The 21,219-nt window shown below is 33.3% G+C and overlaps 1 protein-coding gene across 2 annotated transcripts in view; it reads left to right on the forward strand.

The window, feature by feature from the left end:
• The window catches only part of LOC123551802 (adhesion G protein-coupled receptor L4-like), a 43,986-nt gene that overhangs the window by 11,952 nt on the left and 10,815 nt on the right, over nt 1-21,219 (forward strand). For both annotated transcript variants that reach the window (XM_045341001.2, XM_045341000.2), the window contains exons 6-19: nt 234-453; nt 3,117-3,251; nt 5,092-5,190; nt 5,766-5,857; nt 6,599-6,781; nt 8,249-8,320; nt 10,662-10,764; nt 12,598-12,720; nt 13,535-13,604; nt 14,595-14,700; nt 15,122-15,168; nt 16,661-16,793; nt 19,570-19,676; nt 20,559-20,661. In XM_045341001.2, the coding sequence (XP_045196936.2) occupies nt 234-453; nt 3,117-3,251; nt 5,092-5,190; nt 5,766-5,857; nt 6,599-6,781; nt 8,249-8,320; nt 10,662-10,764; nt 12,598-12,720; nt 13,535-13,604; nt 14,595-14,700; nt 15,122-15,168; nt 16,661-16,793; nt 19,570-19,676; nt 20,559-20,661 (1,593 nt within the window). The remainder of the gene's footprint in view (nt 1-233; nt 454-3,116; nt 3,252-5,091; nt 5,191-5,765; nt 5,858-6,598; nt 6,782-8,248; nt 8,321-10,661; nt 10,765-12,597; nt 12,721-13,534; nt 13,605-14,594; nt 14,701-15,121; nt 15,169-16,660; nt 16,794-19,569; nt 19,677-20,558; nt 20,662-21,219) is intronic.

Below are 21,219 nucleotides of genomic sequence, written 5' to 3' on the forward strand. Positions count from 1 at the left end.
GTCTCAATTTGATTAAATCTGTTCATGAGAGGTAATTGAATTTGCAACTTCTTTTACACCTTTTAGCACCGGCCTCCGCAAAATTCTACGTATCGAATCCATGATCCCGAACGACCAGAAACTGTAACAATACTGTAAGTACAGAGAAGCATTTTGAGGTGACGGCCACACGACAGTCCATCATTGCTTTTTGATTCTTACTTGATTCTAACTTATTATTTTCGAACTTGTAGGTGAAAGATAAGCCAGGGCTTACATCTGCGTTAACTGTAAATCTCACTATCACTGATATCGGCGACGAAGATCCAGTCTGCAGCAAAAAATATTTCGAAATTAGAACTCCCGTCAAGAACAGCGGTGATGTTATTGCTTACCTGGACGATACATGTATCGGCGGAAACTATGTCAACAAAACAGTATCTTATTATTTGAGAATGGATTTTTGCAGTAATGGTAATTAGAATGTCTTTTATTCATCCCCTATATAACAGTTATTGTTAAAAATAATAATATAAAACATATGATTTAATTCATTATTTCTTTCAATTCTCTCACGGGTATATTTTGACCCTTATCCTGCTAAATTTCTAAAATGAATGTTAAAAAGGGCGCATACCAAAACGATACTGATTGAATGGCGAACAATGCAGATCTTGTTCAGATTGCGCGGATGTGCAGGCTGATTATGATCTACACTGGTCGCTTAGGCACAATCAATCGTGTCCAGCGTGAAAATGGTTAAGTATATGTTTTTTTTTCGCAAAGGAGCATGTTCGCGTATCTGTTAATCTTATATCTATAAATCTAGTTTAAATCTGTTTGCGTGTTGCTGTTTTTTATTATTGCTGTTTAAAAACTTGTGCAAAAAACTAGTTCTACACAACAGATATACTGTTCACAAGGTCCGTAGTAAACAGATAAAAAATCCGCAGTTTCAATTTTTCTTCAGCGGTATCAACTGTATTGTTAAAAGTTCCTATATTTTATTTTATATGAGAGAACTTGATGAAACAAGAGGACCATGATGGTCCTGAATCGCTCACCTATCCCCACATGACCCAGTGTTGAACTGAGTATGACGTCGTTATTTCTATTATTTGACATAGTGACCTAGTTTTTGAGCACGTGTGAGCTAGATATCATCAAGATAAAAAATTCTGACCAATTTTCATGAAGATCCATTGAAAAATATGACCTCTAGAGAGGTCACAAGGTTTTTCTATTATTTGACCTAATGACCTAGTTTTAGAAGGCACGTGACCCACTTTTAAACTTGACCAAGATATCATCAAGGTGAACATTCTCACCAATTTTCATGAAGATCTCATGAAAAATATGGCCTCTAGAGAGGTCACAAGGTTTTTCTATTTTTAGACCTACTGACCTAGTTTTTGACCGCACATGACCCAGTTACGAACCTGACCTAGATATCATCAAGCTGAACATTCTCGCCAATTTTCATGAAGATCCATTGAGAAATATGGCATCTAGAGAGGTCACAAGGTTTTTCTATTTTTAGACCTACTGACCTAGTTTTTGACCCCACGTGACCCAGTTTCGAACTTGACCTAGATATCATCAAGGCGAACATTCTGACCAATATTCATGAAGATCTCATGAAAAATATGGCCTCTAGAGAGGTCACAAGGTTTTACTATTTTTAGATCTACTGACCTAGTTTTTGACCCCACATGATTCAGTTTCGAACTGGAAAGAGACATCATCAAGCTGAATATTCTCACCAATTTTCATGAAGATCCATTGAGAAATATGGCCTCTAGCGAGGTCACAAGGTTTTTCTATTTTTAGACCTACTGACCTAGTTTTTGATCTCACGTGACCCAGTTTCGAACCTGACCTATATATAATCAAGGTGAACGTTCTGACCAATTTTCATGAAGATCCATTGAGAAATATGGCCTCTAAAGAGGTCACAATGTTTTTCTATTTTTAGACCTACTGACCTAGTTTTTGACCCCACGTGACCCAGTTTCGAACTTGATTTAGATATCATCAAGGTGAACATTCTTACCGAATATTCTCACCAATATTCATGAAGATCTTGTGAAAAATATGGCCTCTAGAGAGGTTTTTCTATTTTTAGATCTACTGACCTAGTTTTTAACCCCACGTGACCCAGTTTCGAACTTGACCTAGGTATCACCAAGTTGAATATTCTCACCAATATTCATGAAGATCTCATGAAAAATATGGCCTCTAGAGAGGTCATAACGTTTTTCTATTTTTAAATCTACTGACCTAGTTTTTAACCCCACGTGACCCAGTTTCAAACTTGACCTAGATATCATCAAGTGAACATTCTCACCAATTTTCATGAAGATCCATTGAGAAATATGGCATCTAGAGAGGTCACAAAGTTTTTCTAATTTTAGACCTACTGACCTAGTTTTTGACCCCGCGTGATCCAGTTTCGAACTTGACCTAGATATCATCAAGATGAACATTCTGACCAATATTCATGAAGATCTCATGAAAAATATGGCCTCTAGAGAGGTCACAAGGTTTTTCTATTTTTAGACCTACTAACCTAGTTTTTGACCCAACGCGACCCAGTTCCGACCTAGATATCATCAAGGTGAACATTCTGACAAATTTTCATGAAGATCTCATGAAAAATATGGCCTCTAGAGAGGTCATGAAGTTTTTCTATGTTTAGATCTACTGACCTAGTTTTTAACCCTACGTGACCCAGTTTCAAACTTGACATAGGTATCACCAAGATGAACATTTTCACCAATATTCATGAAGATCTCATGAAACATATGGCCTCTAGAGAGGTCATAAGGTTTTTCTATTTTTAAATCTACTGACCTAGTTTTTAACCCACATGACCCAGTTTCAAACTTAATCTAGATATCATCAAGTTGAACATTCTCACCAATTTTCATGAAGATCCATTGAGAAATATGGCCTCTAGGGAGGTCATAACGTTTTTCTATTTTTAGACCTACTGACCTAGTTTTTGACCCCACGTGATCCAGTTTCGAATTTAACGATCCAATGAGAGCTAGAAACAGATGGTTCAAGCTATCCGTGAATAATTAGAATTCATAAAGATATTATAAAATAATACATGAATTATACGATCGTTCCAGCATTTACAGTTGAATCATCAGGAAAAGTTATCGTGAAAAATGTTTCAAAAAATTATAAAGAGTGTGGGCTGGTAATAGGTGTTGTTGATGCTACCTTTCCGCAATTAAGAGTCGACGTTTATCTCAGTATATTTTGTAAGTATACGAAACATTTTATCACGTGCTACATGTTCATGTATAAGTTCTTGTAAAGTGTTGTTAAGTAAATAAACACGGATAAAAATTTATTCTCATACAATTATTACAGCATTTGTGTACACAATTTCCTGTGTCACAGATTTTAATATAGGTTTTTCAAGAATTTTGTCCGAAATAATCTCTGATCTAGATCCTTAGAGCAGGGAACAATGTACAAAATGCAGTTATACAACAAAACCATCAACATGTTTCAATCATTATATTTGGTAAGACATTTTGTTACCTTTATTAACATAACCCTGCTAATTTTCTATAATGAACTTGTCCATCATTAAATTTGGGCAATACCTTTTATCATTCGAAGGGGTGTTCACTTAAAATGTACTGAATGAATAGCGAACAGTGCAGATCATGATCAGCCTGCACGAAGCTTGGTCTGCACTGGTCGCAAAGGCAGAATCACTTGCCACCAGTAGGCCAAGGCGTAAATAAATTTTCGTTTCCTGTATCTCGACCTATCCTAAAGTTTTGCCCCGACTTTAATGTTTTTGTAGCCTTGGAGAATATTTTTTTCAACTTTCTAAGAAAAAGTTGCCTAAACTGCACTTTTCATACTCTAAACAAGGTCAGTGATGTTAGAAATCAACTCACTGATGCTCTAAAGGCATAATCCCCTTATTTTTATTCATTTTTTATATAAAAATAATTTCCGAAAAGTCTCACTTAATAACCCCCCCCCCCCCACAAAAAGAAACAAAAACATTTCAGACCTATCTACCCTAATTTTTTGAGCATGTTACCGGAAACAAAGAATTCTTTAGGCCTAAGGGTTAAATTTTCTTACATTACCTTAAGTTTTTGTGACACTTTATGACTAGTTTCGTTTAATTGCTTAGAACACGGTTTTACCAACTATGAAATTGCTACATGATGAAAATGATCGAACCTTTGAAGATTTTCGTGAATAAAGTTTCATCCAACGCCTCGATTTATTCTTTTATAATTTGTTTCAAGTAGCTAAGTATTAACATATATCAACAAGGATACCGGCAAATGCAAATTAATGTATATGCCTTCTGCGTTTTCTATGTTCATACCATGTCGACAGGGATTCTATCCTAATATAAGTTCGATATCTGTTAATTCAAGGACTTTGATTAGTTTACCCGAGACGTTCAAATAATAATGAACCTAGCTTGTTTATCATTTTTATATCGATACTGCGTCAATGCCGAATCTGAAAAACAACAGTGAAACCTATTTTATTTCAGGATGAAACGTGAGTGGTTTCGATAAAAAAAATCTGATATAAAATTGTACTCAAAAGTTTTGATGCGGTGTGCAAATCTTTAAGAATTCAAAAAAAAAAAAAACGTTTGGAAGCATGTCTACTCGGATTGTTTTAGGATTTATTCATTTGTTTTAATGTTCATGCGTGTGTAAACACTGTCTTTAACACACACATTTAAAGATAAAACCACAGACGGTCTTTATTCAATGAGTGCGTAATTAGGCAGGTTTTACACATGCATAAACACCAAAAATAATTTAATTCTATATTAGTTAGTGATAATTTCAAAAAGACAAAAAGCAAACGGGTATGACAAGACTTTCCGAATCAATACTAAGCAGCAGTGTACATGTGTGAGAGCAGTATATGTGTAACAATAGCAGTGTATGTGTGACAAATTCGCATAAAATAGACAAAGTAAAATGGTAAGTCAGTGACAGAACAGCCAAAAATAGTTAACACATTGGATGACTGCCTTGAAACAGTCAGTGGCACATCATCCACAGTTTATAGACCATATTTAACATATCCTGAACTTTTTTTCAGTTCTAAATTGTCTAGGTGACACAGACCACATGAATAGTCATTGGAAAGGAGAAGTTTCAGGGAATAAAACAATTCGCCCTTGTCCGCCCGGATATGATGGTAACTGACTACACACGTATCTTATATGCGTGTTTGATTTATGATCTGACGATCAGACATCCAGTGTCCAAAGTTATAAAACAGAAATTGGCGACTAGTCTCAAAACTCCAGCATAAATTGGTTGATTCTGAGCTTAATTTTCAAAAGTGAACAATTGCGTGATTGTATTGTGAGAAAGGACTCGACTCCAAACTTTGCCGTCTGGTCAAACTTTAAGGGTTATTTAATTTAACTTTATCTATTATTTGTTAGTTGCATTATACATAGATGTTTATTGACGGTGAGCTTAAGGAGACGTAGTTCAATATGATATTGTTGATACCTGTTTAGCACCAGTTCACTTGTTACTGTACTGTCATTGACATGAAATCTCCTTAGGAGGTTCTTGATAAAAAGGCTAGCTGATTACAAAAAATATCTTCATGCTATGCATCGAGTATTTATTAACGTTTCATGATAAATACATTTTGTTTCTTATTGATGGAAATATTTTACAACTTCTTTAGAATACTAGTATATGTATTATGAGTATGCTTTTCTGTAGACATAAACATACTTTATTTTATTTAAAAAGGAATAGTCACCAGATATTGTGATGAAAGTGGAACATACCGGGAACCAGTTTATTACTGCACAAGTTCAGTGATTGCTGATATATATAATAACGTAATACACGATTTCTTTTTATTTCTATCATATTAAAAGGGTTAAGCTAAATTATATGAAAACTGCAACTCTTGACTTTTGATAACTCTACCGCTTATTGAAATTGATAAAAGCAGCCTACACGTTTCTGTTCAAGTCTGACATCTTAACCTCTTTATTAACAGTCATTTTGAGGATAGAAACAACATAATTATTATCTAATAATTATGTGCTGGCCACTGGTGTACAAGAATTGTTTAACGACACAACAAAAATGACTACTATTTTGTTACCAGGAGTGTTTTTATTAACAAAAAGGCATGTCCAATGCTGAGTGACATCATATGGTAGCTATTATATATTTTGCAATAAAGTGAATATCGATTGCGAGGCCATAATTGCTTGAAAAGTTTAGCTTTTATTACCCTTTTCTATGAATCGACTTCACATGCAAATGTACATTTGACTATTTGAATTATTGTCTTTAACCAGTTAATAACGGTTACCATATTATATGCAAATCGTAGTTTGACAAATAAGCATATCATTAAGTGGCTTAAAACATTTAAATTTAATACATGGCGTCTGAATATGTACTGTACTAAATTTACTAACATAATTATATTCAACAAAATTTGGCTAATTAAAATTGTATGCCAGCCAATTCGTTTGCGAAATTTTCTGCTTCCTGGAACATAAACTGCATTATATTCAAACTACTTCACCTCGTTTCAGTTACCAATTCGATTTCTATATCTTTAGGTAGTGCAAGGCGGTGACAATGTTAATGTTACTGAGGCTTTAGATGCGCTTGCAAATGCCACATCAGGAACAAGCATGGGTAACTCTCTTTTGATAGGTGACCTGGATACGGTCACCGCTACGTTGTCAAAAATAACAGATATCATCACAGTGAACATTACAAGTGTTAATTATCTAACGAACGTAAGTTCATTGTCTCGAATAAAATATGTACCAACCTAAGAAATAGTTTATTCTTCACAAGGTTCAATTATTGCTTAACGACATCAATAACACCGTAAGTCATCGCGACATATTGTCTTCAATAATCCGAACTAATTTTTTGTTATTGATTTCATATGACAAATACTCTCAAGATTTCAAGTCTGTTGTAAATTTATACATAATGAATAGCTTGTATATGAATAACCTAGTCTGATATAATCATCGACGAGACATAGCAGATATTTAAACAACCAGGCGACACCAACAGGTTTATATGTATTTTAATTTATTCAAAAACAAACACAGATCCGTTTCGAAATTTTACTACAGCTGAAAATGGTTTATGATTTTTCACATACCCCTACTGTCGGCTACATTACGGTCACATTGAATGGTATATATTACTTTTTACAAAAAAAAAATCATGTTTTTGCATTATGGATTTTATTATTATAAGAATTGAAGAGGAAATCATTTTAAAATGGACAGTATTTGACATGATTTATCTGTCATTAATTTTGTTAATTATGGAAAAAATAAAGAGAAAATAAAGTTAGTAAAACAAATGTTAAAAACTAGGTCTCGGTCACAAACAATCCCGCGGGCTTCCGCAGACATTAATACACACACATACAAAAAACAAAAAACAAAAAAAATCGTGTAGGCCTATTATCCCTACATTCGAACTTCATTCTTCATTTACCTTTGCGTTGCAGTGTTACACCAAACAAAATATTTTGTCTGCTATTGATTTAGATATAGAAAATCTAATATATTTCACTGTCTGTAAACAGCCTACAAATCAATCTCAATATATTTTTTTCTGATATTCAAAGCAAACATTTATGCTACAATATACCAGTACTAGAACAGCACAGCATATAGTCCACAGTAGAGGGCACAAAACGTATTAGATATTACTTTAGAATTCCAGATCTCATAATCTCAAAAATGTTCAATGATATTTTTGAGGATTTCTTTCTGTGATTAATTTATTTACACACTACTAATTTTGTCATCTGTAGTAACAAAAGTTCGTTAGGTAACGTTCAAATGTTTGGTGGCAATATATATTCGTTCTATGTTTACTTATATATTTATTAGTGTGTCGTATTTCAAAAGTAGCACACAGTATTTTCTCTGCCAAGGACATGTTTATTTCAATTTCACCAAAATTCTAAAAACAGCCTTGTAGTTAATCTTCATATTTTCAAATTTTAATTTTAGGCGCAAGATGTTTTTAATTTATATGATTTTGTTGTTTCCACTATTAAAAAAGAAATGTTCATTGTAAATCTGCAAATAAATAAAATTAAGTGCATTTTTGATTGATCGATTGATTGATTGATTGTCAACCTTGCAATAACTTAATATAATAATGCTTTGTTTCTGCACGTGTTTCAACGTTATTCTGAAACTAATTGTAATACAATAAATGTATTTCAGTCCTTCATGGAAACCGCAAACAACATTATAGAAGAGAAAATAACACCTACATGGACGGTGATGTTACATGAGGTAAATACAACTAAACATCCATTGATAGCAATGATTGCGTAATTTGACGTGGAAAGTGTGCTTGAATATAGAAGAGACATATAAAGAATGTTTAATGAAGTTAACACTGAATATTAAATATTGACTATAAAGGAAATGATATTTATGATGTACTCTATAATTGTCTATAATGATAAGTATCTGCCTCATTTAATAAATGCAAGTGTTTCTTATATCCTAATCACGTGGCACCCATTAATAGTTGTCGGAATGACATGTTTTTGTCAATACTGAAAACATATACGGTGCGAAGAGGAAGAGAAACAAACAATATAGTGCTTATTTTCACATTTTTATCCCCCGACAAAAGTCGGAGGGATATAGTTTTGGCGTTGTCCGTCCGTCCGTCCGTCCGTCCGTCTTTCCGTCCGTCCGTCCTGAGCCATATCTAGGAAATGGTTGGGAATATTTATTTAAAACTTCATATACATGTTCACCACTATGAGTTCTTGCGGCCCGTCAAGTTTCAGTCAGATTGCCCAAGTAACACCAGAGTTATGGCCCTTAGAAATTTCTAGTGTTAACTATATAGGGTACTAAAAATATGGCAATTTCTGCATCATAATTTTTTATATATTTGACCTAGAACTATGAAACTTAAACAGAATTTAGATCACCATAATGTGGTTTTGTACACACAATTTCGTTTGGATTGATTTATAAATTAAGAGTTATTGCCCTTTAATTGTATAAAAATCCACATATTTGTACATAACAAACTTACCATTTGGTAGAATTTCATTAAATTTCTTTCATTCTTTTCCATGAAAATTTATTGTAAACATGTGAAGTTGTGTACCCACACCTGGTCATCCCCTTGCCTTGATCACCCCCTCCCTATCCCCCGACACCCCCCCCCCAAAAAAAAAATCCTTATTTAAATTTTTTTAAACAAACTTCATATACATGTTCACCACTATGAGGTTATGGGGCCCATCAAGTTTCAGACAGATTGCCCAAGTAACACCAGAGTTATGGCCCTTAGAAATTTCTAGTGTTAACTATATAGGGTACTATAAATATGGCAATTTCTGCATCATAACTTTTGATATATTTGACCTTGAACTATGAAACTTTAACAGAATTTAGAGCACTATAATGTGGTTGTGCACACACAATTTCGAACGGGTTTCTTTTGTAACTTCAGAGTTATTGTCCTTTATTTTTCTAAGAATCCACATATTTCTACATAACAAATTTACCATTTGGCAGAATTTCATTAAATTTCTTTCATTCTTTTCTGTGAACATTTATTATAAACTTGTGAAGTTGCGCACCCACACCTGGTCACCCACTTGCCTTGGTCACACCCCCTTCCCCTCCCCCTCCCCCTCCTCCCCCCTCCAAAAAAAATTTTTTTTTTTTCATTTCTTATTTTAGATTTTTTATCAACATGCAAGTTGTACCATTGCCCCACCTCACTCCTCCGCCCAGTCATGCCCACCACTGATCATGCATCCTCTGCCGCCCCCCCCCCCCCCCCCCCACCAACTTCACCCTTTTACCCTTTTTTTTCATTTTTAATTTTCCATCAATAGAAATTTCATTTCCTCTCCCGTTTCCCCGCACCCCCACCCGCTAAAAAAATATATTAAGTTGTGACTGCACAAACCTTGTCCTCAGCCATGTTCAAGATATCTTACCTGTGTTCTCTTAAGAACATCATCATTCTGTTCTTTTAAGTTCAAATGTACATGTTAAACAGCAACACCTGGTGCCAAACCACTCAAAGACAATATTTCGTTCCAGTTAAACTTCACTGCCATGTTCAAGATATCTTACCTGTGTTCTCTTAAGAACATCTGTTCTTTTAAGTTCAAATGTACATGTTAAACAGCAACACCTGGTGCCAAACCACTCAAAGACAATATTTCATTCCAGTTAAACTTCAAGCTCACATTTCAATTAACTGCATTTAATTTTAAAAGCTAAGCTTATACAGTAAGCATATCCCATTCAAAATAAATTCTTTAGTCAGGATCAAAGTATCATACATTTATTATGTACTCTTTTATTAAACATTTGTTTTCTGTTAAATTGATTTTGACTAATGAAATTATTTGCTTCTTATTAACATCCTTAATTTTTTGCCGGATATATTTTTTTTGCCATTCCTCACCGCAAACCCTTTCGGCGGGGGATACCAATTCATCGAATTTGCTTGTTCACCTTGAAACATATCATTGTGTCAGTTTCATTCTCAGAAAGTATTATTATCCTTTTGAATGGAAAGCTTAATGTCTAAATACATGTATTTATTTCATAGAACGGATTCAACTTGAGCGTGATTTTTTATCTTTAGACTGGTTCCGGAGCAGACAGGGTTCTTCAAAATATAGACCGTTTTGTGGAGAAAATTGTGAGCACAACGAATGATACTACCGTATTTCCTAAATCTAATTTATGTAAGCTAACATCTCGGAGTTCATAAAGACGTTGCGTACGTTGTTGGCGAACATCGGAAATTTTTCAGTTTCGTTCACTTCAAGGTTTCATGAAATTCGTTTTAGAAATACGGTTGTTTATCTTCTTATATCACAAGAAAGGCAAAACAATCTCCCTGTTAGTAGATATGATCGCATTTACGTTAAACAATTAGTAAAAATTTAATTCGACATAGAATCATAGAAAAAAACACTAAAACGTCATGTAAGATGTAACAGAATCCACCAATGCGCATTATTCAACGGCTTGGTAAATTCATAAAATTATTTTTTTCCGTCAAACAAGAAGACTCGGTGACGTGACGTTAACTATATTTGACGTCATTGCAGTCATTTGTTGTTCAATACTTCCTGTAACAATCAGGAAGCAAAAGACAGATCCAACTTGAAACGTAAGATTTAATGTCTTCCCTCGACAGGATTTGTTAAAATTTCTGTATTTTCTTTAACTATTGTATGCTTTCTGTAATATTTATTTTGACAAAAAGTACATAAATTCTACTTTTGAATTAGTAAGTTTTTGTCGTATATTGACTTTGATAATGGCGTTTAATATATGTATACTTTAATCTAGCCGGGATGTCACACGTGTCAAAAAATGCAAAAAATAAAATTACGAAGTTGTTACGTGCTGAAATATTTAAAGAAATATGTATTTGTGTACAAAACAGCGACTACAGTCTGAAAGTACATACAATTGTCTGCAAATTGATATGCACAAGTCTTACGTTGAATATGAATTAAATTTAACACATGAAAATTGCAAAATCTAGCCGAGATGTCACAGCTGTGAAATTAATGTAACGTCGACGTTACGTTTAAAAACTAAATAATGTAAATGTATTACAATTGTATCTGAACACCGCAATATAATTCACTGTCTGATAAATAATTATATTGAATAAATATTTTATAGTACATCTATATCAAATATTTCCTTAAATATCGAAACGACATGATTTATGAAAACTGCAGTCCAACCACCCCAAGTAATCCCTTTAACGTCCAAACGGCTAAAAACGACGATAACGTCAGTTACGCTAATGTACGCCAACAATGAGCGTAACGTCAAAATAATTGAAAAAATATTCATTTATTTAGAGGTCGGTTAGTTACCAATTAACGTTCCAAACTTTGATAATACTGGACTGAGGTAACAATGAACTCTCAATTTTGATTCAACATTAAACACCCTAACGTGTAATCTTTGCAACTAATATTCATAAGTATTTGTAAATATTGAATTTGACTTTAAATTACTCCTTTTATTATGCATATATACAACTTACAAATGATAAAAATGTTATTATCTTGAGTTTCATGAAAATATGTAATCATTTACTGAAATTAAGCATCTGAAAGTCGGACTTAAAGAGTTGGCAAAAACTAGCGATATATCATAACTGGTTTTCCTTTTAGATATTTTTTATCAAATCTTCTATCACATAAAAAAACGTTTACACTTATTATATAATGTAGTGATAGGGCAGACCGATTGAATGATACAGATAAAGAATTTATTGACAATACGGTACAACATACAGAAGGACCGATAAATGTCCGAATATGGTATTGGTCCGAAATGGTCTCTTGTCAGTACAGGTCTAGCATGTATTGGTCAGTTACTACCTTTAGCTCCGAAAGCATATTGAGAATAAAAATGTCATTTACTCCCATCGGAAAATATAATGTATTTTGGTTACTGATCAAAAATGAAAATTTGTATTTAATGAATTATAGCAAATCCTTTAAACAAACATTATGCCGGAATTCACTGATTTGTTTGCTTGGCAGATTTAAGGATTGGGTCCCTTAAGGAATGTGAGACATTCATTAACTTTCCTGACCGTGGCACTGAGACTATGCCGGAATGGGCGAACACAAGACAGGATCGGCTCCTTATTCAGTGTAACAACAGTATGTTGCATTATCATTTGCTACACTTGTATTTTACATGAAATAAGAAATGAAGCTTGAATCGTATCATTTTATTATTATTATATTTGTTATAAAATGCGAAAGGTGCTCTATTTCAAAAAACAGACAAAAAAGACCTTAAAGGGCAAGGAAAGCCTGGCATTAAGTTAATTTTATATGAAAGCCATTCTCAAGCCTTTCATAACGATGAAAGAATTTTTAAAATCAGATAACTGTTGAAAAGATATGACAGTTTGAAATTTAAGAAAATGGCTGATCATGGAGGCAGCCATTTTGGTGTGTCTATGGTGTCATTTACACACTGCAGAATTCTTTATTTAACAAATAAGCTTTCAAATGGATTAATTTCATATGTTTCTTGAGTGTAAGATGTAAATCATGGTAATTACTTTCATTATAGCTTGTAAAGATAGAAAAAATGTTTTACAGAAATAAGTAAATACAGTTCAGATATGTTGGTAGAAATTTAATAAATCCGCCATTTTGATTTTTGTTGCCATGGAAACAAAATGGTCGCCAATTCGATCGAATATTTAAATGCTCATAACTTTCTCAGTTCTAAGCCAATTTTGAAAATTCTTTCACTTCTTTAAATGGTTATAGACATTTTAGCAGATGGAATTAACATAAGAACAAAATTGCCTTTCCCTTTAAAGTGCAACAGCTTTTACTCTAGACTTTATGCCACTATGTGTCTGACATAAAATATTCTGATAATTGCATATTCGGTATATTCGCAATGGAACATTAGTTTTTCAAAGGTACTGTTATTGTAAAGTTTGTTTCATTGTAGGGACGTTCCAATCTTTTAGTGGTGTAATGTATAGGAATTTGTCAAAGATTATGCCCGCAACAACCAAAAGGTAAGTATGATTTAATGTAGATTTTAGTATGCTTGTTTCTGTTAAAACACGCTTACGCTAGAATGACGTCACGTTCACGTGCGGTGACGTCAATGTTTTGTTTTTGCGACCAAGACAGACTGCTACTATATTTTATCTACTCTTTTAGTTAAAGGACATATTAGAATCAAAATAATTTATAGCTGCGACCTCGTGAAATTATTACACCCGAAGTGTTACCGCCCATCGTGCATAAATAGTGTTAAAGCACACATTTGCTATAAATTATTTCTTGATTATAAAACCTTCCATAAAATGAGAAGTAATGAATCGCCGTTAAGCAGATGAAATATTTGGTCTTTAATCAAGTGATTGGAATCTAAATGACGAGGTCCATATCTTCTGTTTGCAAACGTATACATAGTACACTTTTGTAATCTATCCACAAATAAAATGTTATATATCTCTCGAAATATGGAGCAGCCGCGTCACAACTCACGGACAACTTGCGGTAAAATGCATATAAATTTTTGATAAATATTCACAAACAATTGATTGCTCTGTAATTGTTACCAGAGTATTCATATAATGTCTATGACCGTCAATCTACACATTTTCATAGGCGGTATCACTTCTGCACTTTAAAGATGAATAAACAGAACAGAACAGAACAGAACAGTAATTTATTGATATAACTTGAACATGTACAGTTCATCGTTATAAGAACTAAAATATACTAATAAAGTAAACAAAATATAACTTTCTTCATTACAGTAAACAAATTTCATACATATCGAAACAATATTTTACCAATTATTTAACTACAAAGAAAGTGTTAAACGTTGTTTTGCAATTAGAGAATAATTCATGATAACTAGTATCTCATATCTTCCAATAGTGTTATAATTGTGAAAGAATTATGACTGATAAAGCGTTTTATGAAAAAAGCATATATATATATATAGAATATATTTGAAATAATTCTTTTTTCGCTCATATATGGTCATACAGATCTGAAGCTATGCAACTGAATGCACCGGTGATATCATTTACGTTATATCCAAACGTGAAACATCAGCTTGACAGTCCAGTCGAAATCAGATTCCAATTATACAATGTAAGTAACATTATCTAATGGAAATTGACTTAAGTCGTTTTAATATAAATGATGAAAATAAAACCAGCAACAGCAGATTATGGAAACATACAAATAGCATGGCGGAATTATAAGCTTGATATTTAACCTTCTTTAAAGGGATCATTTGCATAGTGATCCGTTTCACTCATTTACTGGCTTCTTAATATAAAGCCATTTCTCTTTTTCTTTAATTAAGAATATTAAGTGTCTGCTAGCTCAAACTGAGATAGAAACTTAATATAAAAAAATACGGAACTGATAATAAAACAAAAACATTATTGCATCTCGCATGAAGCAATTCTGTTAATTTTGCGAAGATACAGTCCCTTGAATAACAACAATTTAAAAAAAAAAATCTTATGCATTTATATATTGTGCATGTACATGTATTTCTTTTTAGAAACACTTTCAAAACGCAAGCTGTTCCTTTTGGACGCAATCAGATAGGTAACTTTCCTAAATTAATGTTTGGTTATAAGTACAGTATCATACTTTAACACCGAGAGTGATCGCCGTCCATCGCTTTTCGTCGTTCTTTTGTTCTTTGTCCTCCGTCAATAATTTAGTGGTATCATGTGTTTAGCAATTTTCATGACATGTACACACAGTAGTAATATAGCGTGTCAAGACCTCTAACAACTTTGAAAAGGAGCAACATTCTAATAACACAAGATTAACTTCATGACACGTACATGGAATGTATATGACCACAAAATCTACAAGAATCGACAAGCCCTAAATTTGTCAAAATTGTCATCTTAGCATTGTTGACATATTTTTTGGTCACAGCCGTTGAGTATTTTTTTTAAAAATTACACATAAAGTATTGCTTTATTATAACTAGAGTTATTGACGCTACAACACATATGTTCTCTGTGACTATTTGATAAACGACATTGTGTCTGAAATCATTAGTCTTCCACCTCTGATTCTTGTGGGGAAGTTGGCAGTTTCTTGCGGAGAACAGGTTTGTACTGGTACGAAATCCAGGAACACTGGTTACGTTAACTACCCACCGTTATATGATTGAAATACTGTTGAAAAACGGCATTAAACCCAAAGCAAACAAACAACACAAACAATACAAACTACACTGAATGTATTCGACCTCACCATCTCAAACAAACAAGATTGCTTAAACAACACTCTAGAGCAACTGATCTCTCAACTAATTCGCCTAGTCCATATTTATCGTTTAACTCCCTTTTTCAAATATTTCCACATGCACAGCTGTGCCCTTTTGTGACAAGTAACAATATGCATATGAATCAATCTGCACTCCGACTAATACATGCCTACAAGTCTCACAGTAGGTCCAGGATGCATTCTTTCTTATCCCACAAAAAGACGAAAACTGATTCACTGTTTATAATTTTCTTTATTATAGCAACTATTGAGCAAGGTCGAAATATTGTGTAACTGTCTGATTGTTGGATCATTTTATCCAAAATAAGAATATCCTGATACGCCTGCATGCCTCCTGCAACAAATGAAACTATTTTTCCTAAATAACTGTACTTTATATTTTCCATTGTCCTTAGAATAAGCTAAATGGTGAGTACTGATGTTTTCATTCTGTTTCTGAAAAAGTGATGCTTAAGTTGAGTATTAACATTCCTGAGTAGGTAAAAGAAAGAAAAGATTTTCTACTTTGTCTTTTCAATTATAGCTTGAACGAGGGTGTTCTAAAATAGTCCTTGTCGATATACCTTTGTGGAGAACTTCTCATGAAATTTACACAAAATGCATATTACTATAAGTTCAATAACGGGTAGTATAAGTTAAATTTGTTAAAATCACGTTCGTTTTCACTGTAACCTTTCTATTAACCTTCTCATAATAAACTAAAAGGTTTATAGCACAAAATATAATATCTCATTTTACTAAGGTAATAAGATTTTGGAAGTAGAACATACCTTCATTTGTTGTTTAAATGCAGTTCTCAAGGCTTTTGGTCTGAAGATGGTTGTCAACAACAACAACAAGATGATCAGAAAAATGGCATAGTAGTTTGCATATGCAATCACCTTACAAACTTCGCCGTGCTTATGAGTCCATCATCACCTTCTGTGGTATGTACCCTTACCCTGCTAAATTTCTATAATAAATTCTTCAATATTCATTTAAGACAGTATCATTTACCCTTGAAATAGGTTCTTACCGAAAAGATACTGACTGAATGGCGAACAGTGCAGATCATGATCAAACTGCACAGATGTGCAGGCTGATCATGATCTACACTGGTCGCAAAGGCAGAACCAGTCATGTCCAGCATACTTAGGGCTGGTCCGTGTAGTATGCCAACAATACATCCTTTCAAAGCCTACTGATCATGACTTGCATCAATACCTTTTTTACAATTTAGAAACAGTTCTATCGGCTATGAACTATACTTAAAGGTTGGAATGCAATATTTCTCAGCAAGTTCTATACACAATCTATGTAACAGACTACTAGTTAGTTCTGTAAATGTATGGTCGAAATATATACCTCATTAATCATTAAGTAAATAGTATATGTTTGAACATTTTGCTTTTAGGTTTGAACAATTATAATGCTTCTATCCATTTTGAAAACAAATTTGATATATTGGTGTTTCTGGAGACATCTTTAGACACTACTCTTTCGCCGCTGAAAGCTTTGAACGTACAAAATCGCGGATTAATTACTGTAGACTGGAGTTAAATTCAACTTCAATTAATATCTATTTATAAAGACTATTCGTTAATTATTGCAACCGAATCAACTACATTTGCACTCTCACAATTTAATTACAGCAAGTACATATTGTCTTCCATATCATTGCTGCTATTTTAAAGCCATTGCTCCAGTTAAGTTTTAATGCAGTTAAAAAGCACTGAATAAAGGTTGGTTTGCACTTTATGTCTTCCAAGACAAACCTGACATTCCTGATGAATCTTAATTGTAAATTAGTGATGTTTGTGCGAAACTGTTAAAACAATTCTTGACTATACTGAAAGAAATCTGAGATCGGATGAAAAGCTGATTACCTGTCATTTGGCCTGATAAATGGAGTTAGCATGTTATAACGATGTTACGGTGAAATAATGATAACTCTAGAAACATCTCGTTTAAAATCAAAAGTTTAAAAGAATGAAATATTTCATTGCTAAATCACTGGACGTATCTTACATAAAAATAATAATAACTCATGAATGTCTTGTCTTTTAATTTTGAAATTGGACACTCTTGTCGCAACTCCTTAGTAGTTTTTCTGATATACTGCTCAAATTTGAACATTAAGAAGTTCGGGTAACACTCTTCAAACAGGGTTTTGTGAAAAACATACTCAGATAATTAAAGTAAAACGAGCGGGAAATTTAATATACATTTGGAGTGTTGTTGAAACCTGGCCGATGACAGAGGCTGAAACTGCTATACACATATTTCCAGGTGCTTGATGACCACGCTATGTTCTATAATGTCGGTAATACGTAAAGCGTTATCTTTCATATGCTAGACGACCATGCCTTTACGCTTTCTGTAAATCGATAACTGATACTGTAATTGCTATGTCTATATACCAATAACTGGTAACGTGTTATGATTCAGGTGCTAGATGATTATGTTCTCTTTCAGATGCTAGGTCACCACGCCACTGTCTATGATTTCGATAACTGGTAAAGTGTTATCTTTCAGGTGCTAGATGACCATGCTACTGTCTATGATGTCGATAACTGTTAAAATGTTGTGTTTCAGGAGTAATATAACCATGTTATTGCAATGTATATGATAGCAATAACTAATAGTATTATCTTTAATATATTAGATGACCATTCCACTGTCTATGATATCGGTAACTGGTAAGTGGTATGTTTCAAGTGTTACATGACCATGTAAAACAATGTATATGATAGCAATACCTAATAGTACTATCTTCAAGATATTAGATGACCATTCCACTGTCTATGGTATCGATAACTGGTAAAGTGGTATGTTTCAGGCGCTATATGATCATGTCATTGCACTATATATAGGCATTTTAACTGAAAATACAAACTTCAAGTAGGAGCTATCTATATTAAATGTATGTGAAGTTAACTGCATCAGAATACAAGGACTGAAAAAATTATTAAAATATCATTTACTAAAAAAGAGTTATTTGAGCTGAAAAAAATGATCCCGGATGAAATATTTGGAAAAAATGGAGACAACTCCGCAAAGACTTTATGATAGGCTTAGGTGACAATTGACCTAGTACCTCATGCAGACTACCCACTTTTTACCTCTAATCATGAAAACAGCATGCATACTTGCCACATGGATTAGCAACCTGAATACAAAACTATGTAAAGATCAAATAATTGATTGCCCTGGGGAAAGTAGGACATATTTTGTGGTGAAATTTGTAAATAAACAGACGACTTCTTTTAAAAAGTCAAAACCCACAGAATTTCACAAGGTGAAAATTGTTGAAAAGGCTACTACTGGAAAGATAACAATCTGAACTAACCATACATATGCGTCAAAGTATGGGAAAAATATCTAGAAATATGAGAAAATCGAAGAAATCAATTTCGAGACTGTTAGATGCATAACTGTGTAATCATACATGGCATTTATCATAGATGGGTTACTTGCCTTTGCACTGATATAACATGGGCAGGATTAGGATTAAGAACCGATGTTCACTCAACAATTTCACTATATAATTCGATTGTTTCCCTTGCGTAAAGTAGGCTTAGGGTAAGTCTCTATTATATATAGTATCAACAACTAATAGTTTTATCTGAAGATGCCACTGTCTATAATATCGATAACTGATAAGGTGTTATGTTTCATATGTTAGATGACCAAGTAACTGTCTATACTTTCGATAACTTTTAGGTGGTAGAAGACCATGCCACCGCACTGTCTATTATATCGATAACTGGCTGTGTCATCTCTATGGTATGTCTTTTCCTGAATGTAACAATCCATGCATATTTCTGGAGGTTTGTATAAATTCATTTTGGATAAAAAAAATGGTACGCTTGGTTTTAAAATGAGGTCATTCTTTTCCTGTATGAGAAATGCATTAATTTAAGAACTGGATATTTTGATCTGCGGTCCGAAGCCTTGCTTTGTGTTTCCAAGAATGCGCTTAGTAAAAAGAAGCAGATTTTCTGAAATATGAAAACTTGCTTGAGCATTATCACGTCTGTTAGCAATAACATATAATTATTCAATGTTTGCAAATACACCAGCAAGAAGATAACATAAACAACATAGAAGAACAAGACGTAAATTTATTTGTAAATTCTATTAAATTTCGAGGAAATACTCTTCTTAAACTCTTAAGGTAAAGTACCCGTAAATATAATCGGTTATTGCCGTGTGATTACATATGTTTTTTTATTCTATTTCGGCATTTTTTGGTATTTTACTCGCTTATATGAAAACTTGGCGCTCCGTACAAAGAAAGAAATCGCTTATGGAGAACACGAAATCGCATAAAAATGGCAATGACGGGTCCTTGCCTCAAAGGATAACACCATCCAAACACCATGCTTTTGTTGGATTACTTTATTGCTAAAGCTCTACTGTAACAATTCTAAGGCAAGATAAGTACAAATATTTTATATATGGACAAAACCTGAAAACGTGCGTCGTGAAGTGATGATTTGTTTTATCTGTTTCTGTTCCAAATAAAATATAGATTAAATAACATTGTCTAAGCAATTAAAGCCGTATAATCTACTTTTTTCTTAAAAAAAAAAAAAACAAACAAGCAAAAAACCCCAAAGAAAACATGTTTTTTTTTACTTATAACAAATCGCTATATTGTATCTTCTGCTGTTAATATTCATTTCGTTTAAAAATTTCTTTATTTTCAGAGTGATAAAGTCCGTGAGGTCTATAATTCACATCCATTTGTCTTGCTCTTTGTTCCTTGCGTACATTCTTTTTCTCACTGGGATAAACAGAACGGGAAACGAGGTAAACTTAACAGAGGAATATAGAAATTGCAAGAAAGTTATTCTTCTTATGTTCTCACTGTGAAAATGTACAACCAAGTTACTACTATTACACTACCTACCGGTTAAAAATGTGGTATACGAGGCTTTCTTTATTCGAACGCGATTTTGAGACAATAGCTCTTTGATTTATATACAAACGGTCAAAGCATATAATGCGGAATTGATTTTACTAAAATTAATATGAAACTGGTTTGTTCATACCGAAATTATATTTGTGTTCTTCACGACGCATTTCTGGGATCACAGATAATAAGGTCTCCATTTCTAAATACTTACGAGGCAGCACATTCATATGTTGCAGGTAAAAATAAAGTCTTCGTAATATTCGTTAAAATTTCATTTTTTGAAAACGTGGCTTATGTGTTAACTATTTAAAATGGTTATATTTGCAAAGTATGGAGAAAAATAATTATCGTCGCACTTTTCCGCTGGGGGCATTTGCTGTTTTTCAGTTACAGAAAGAACAAGATATGTGTAATATACATGCATACCTTTCACTTTTGTATGATAGAGTTTC

Source organism: Mercenaria mercenaria, chromosome 4 (assembly GCF_021730395.1).
Source record: "Mercenaria mercenaria strain notata chromosome 4, MADL_Memer_1, whole genome shotgun sequence".
Lineage (NCBI taxonomy): Eukaryota > Metazoa > Mollusca > Bivalvia > Venerida > Veneridae > Mercenaria > Mercenaria mercenaria.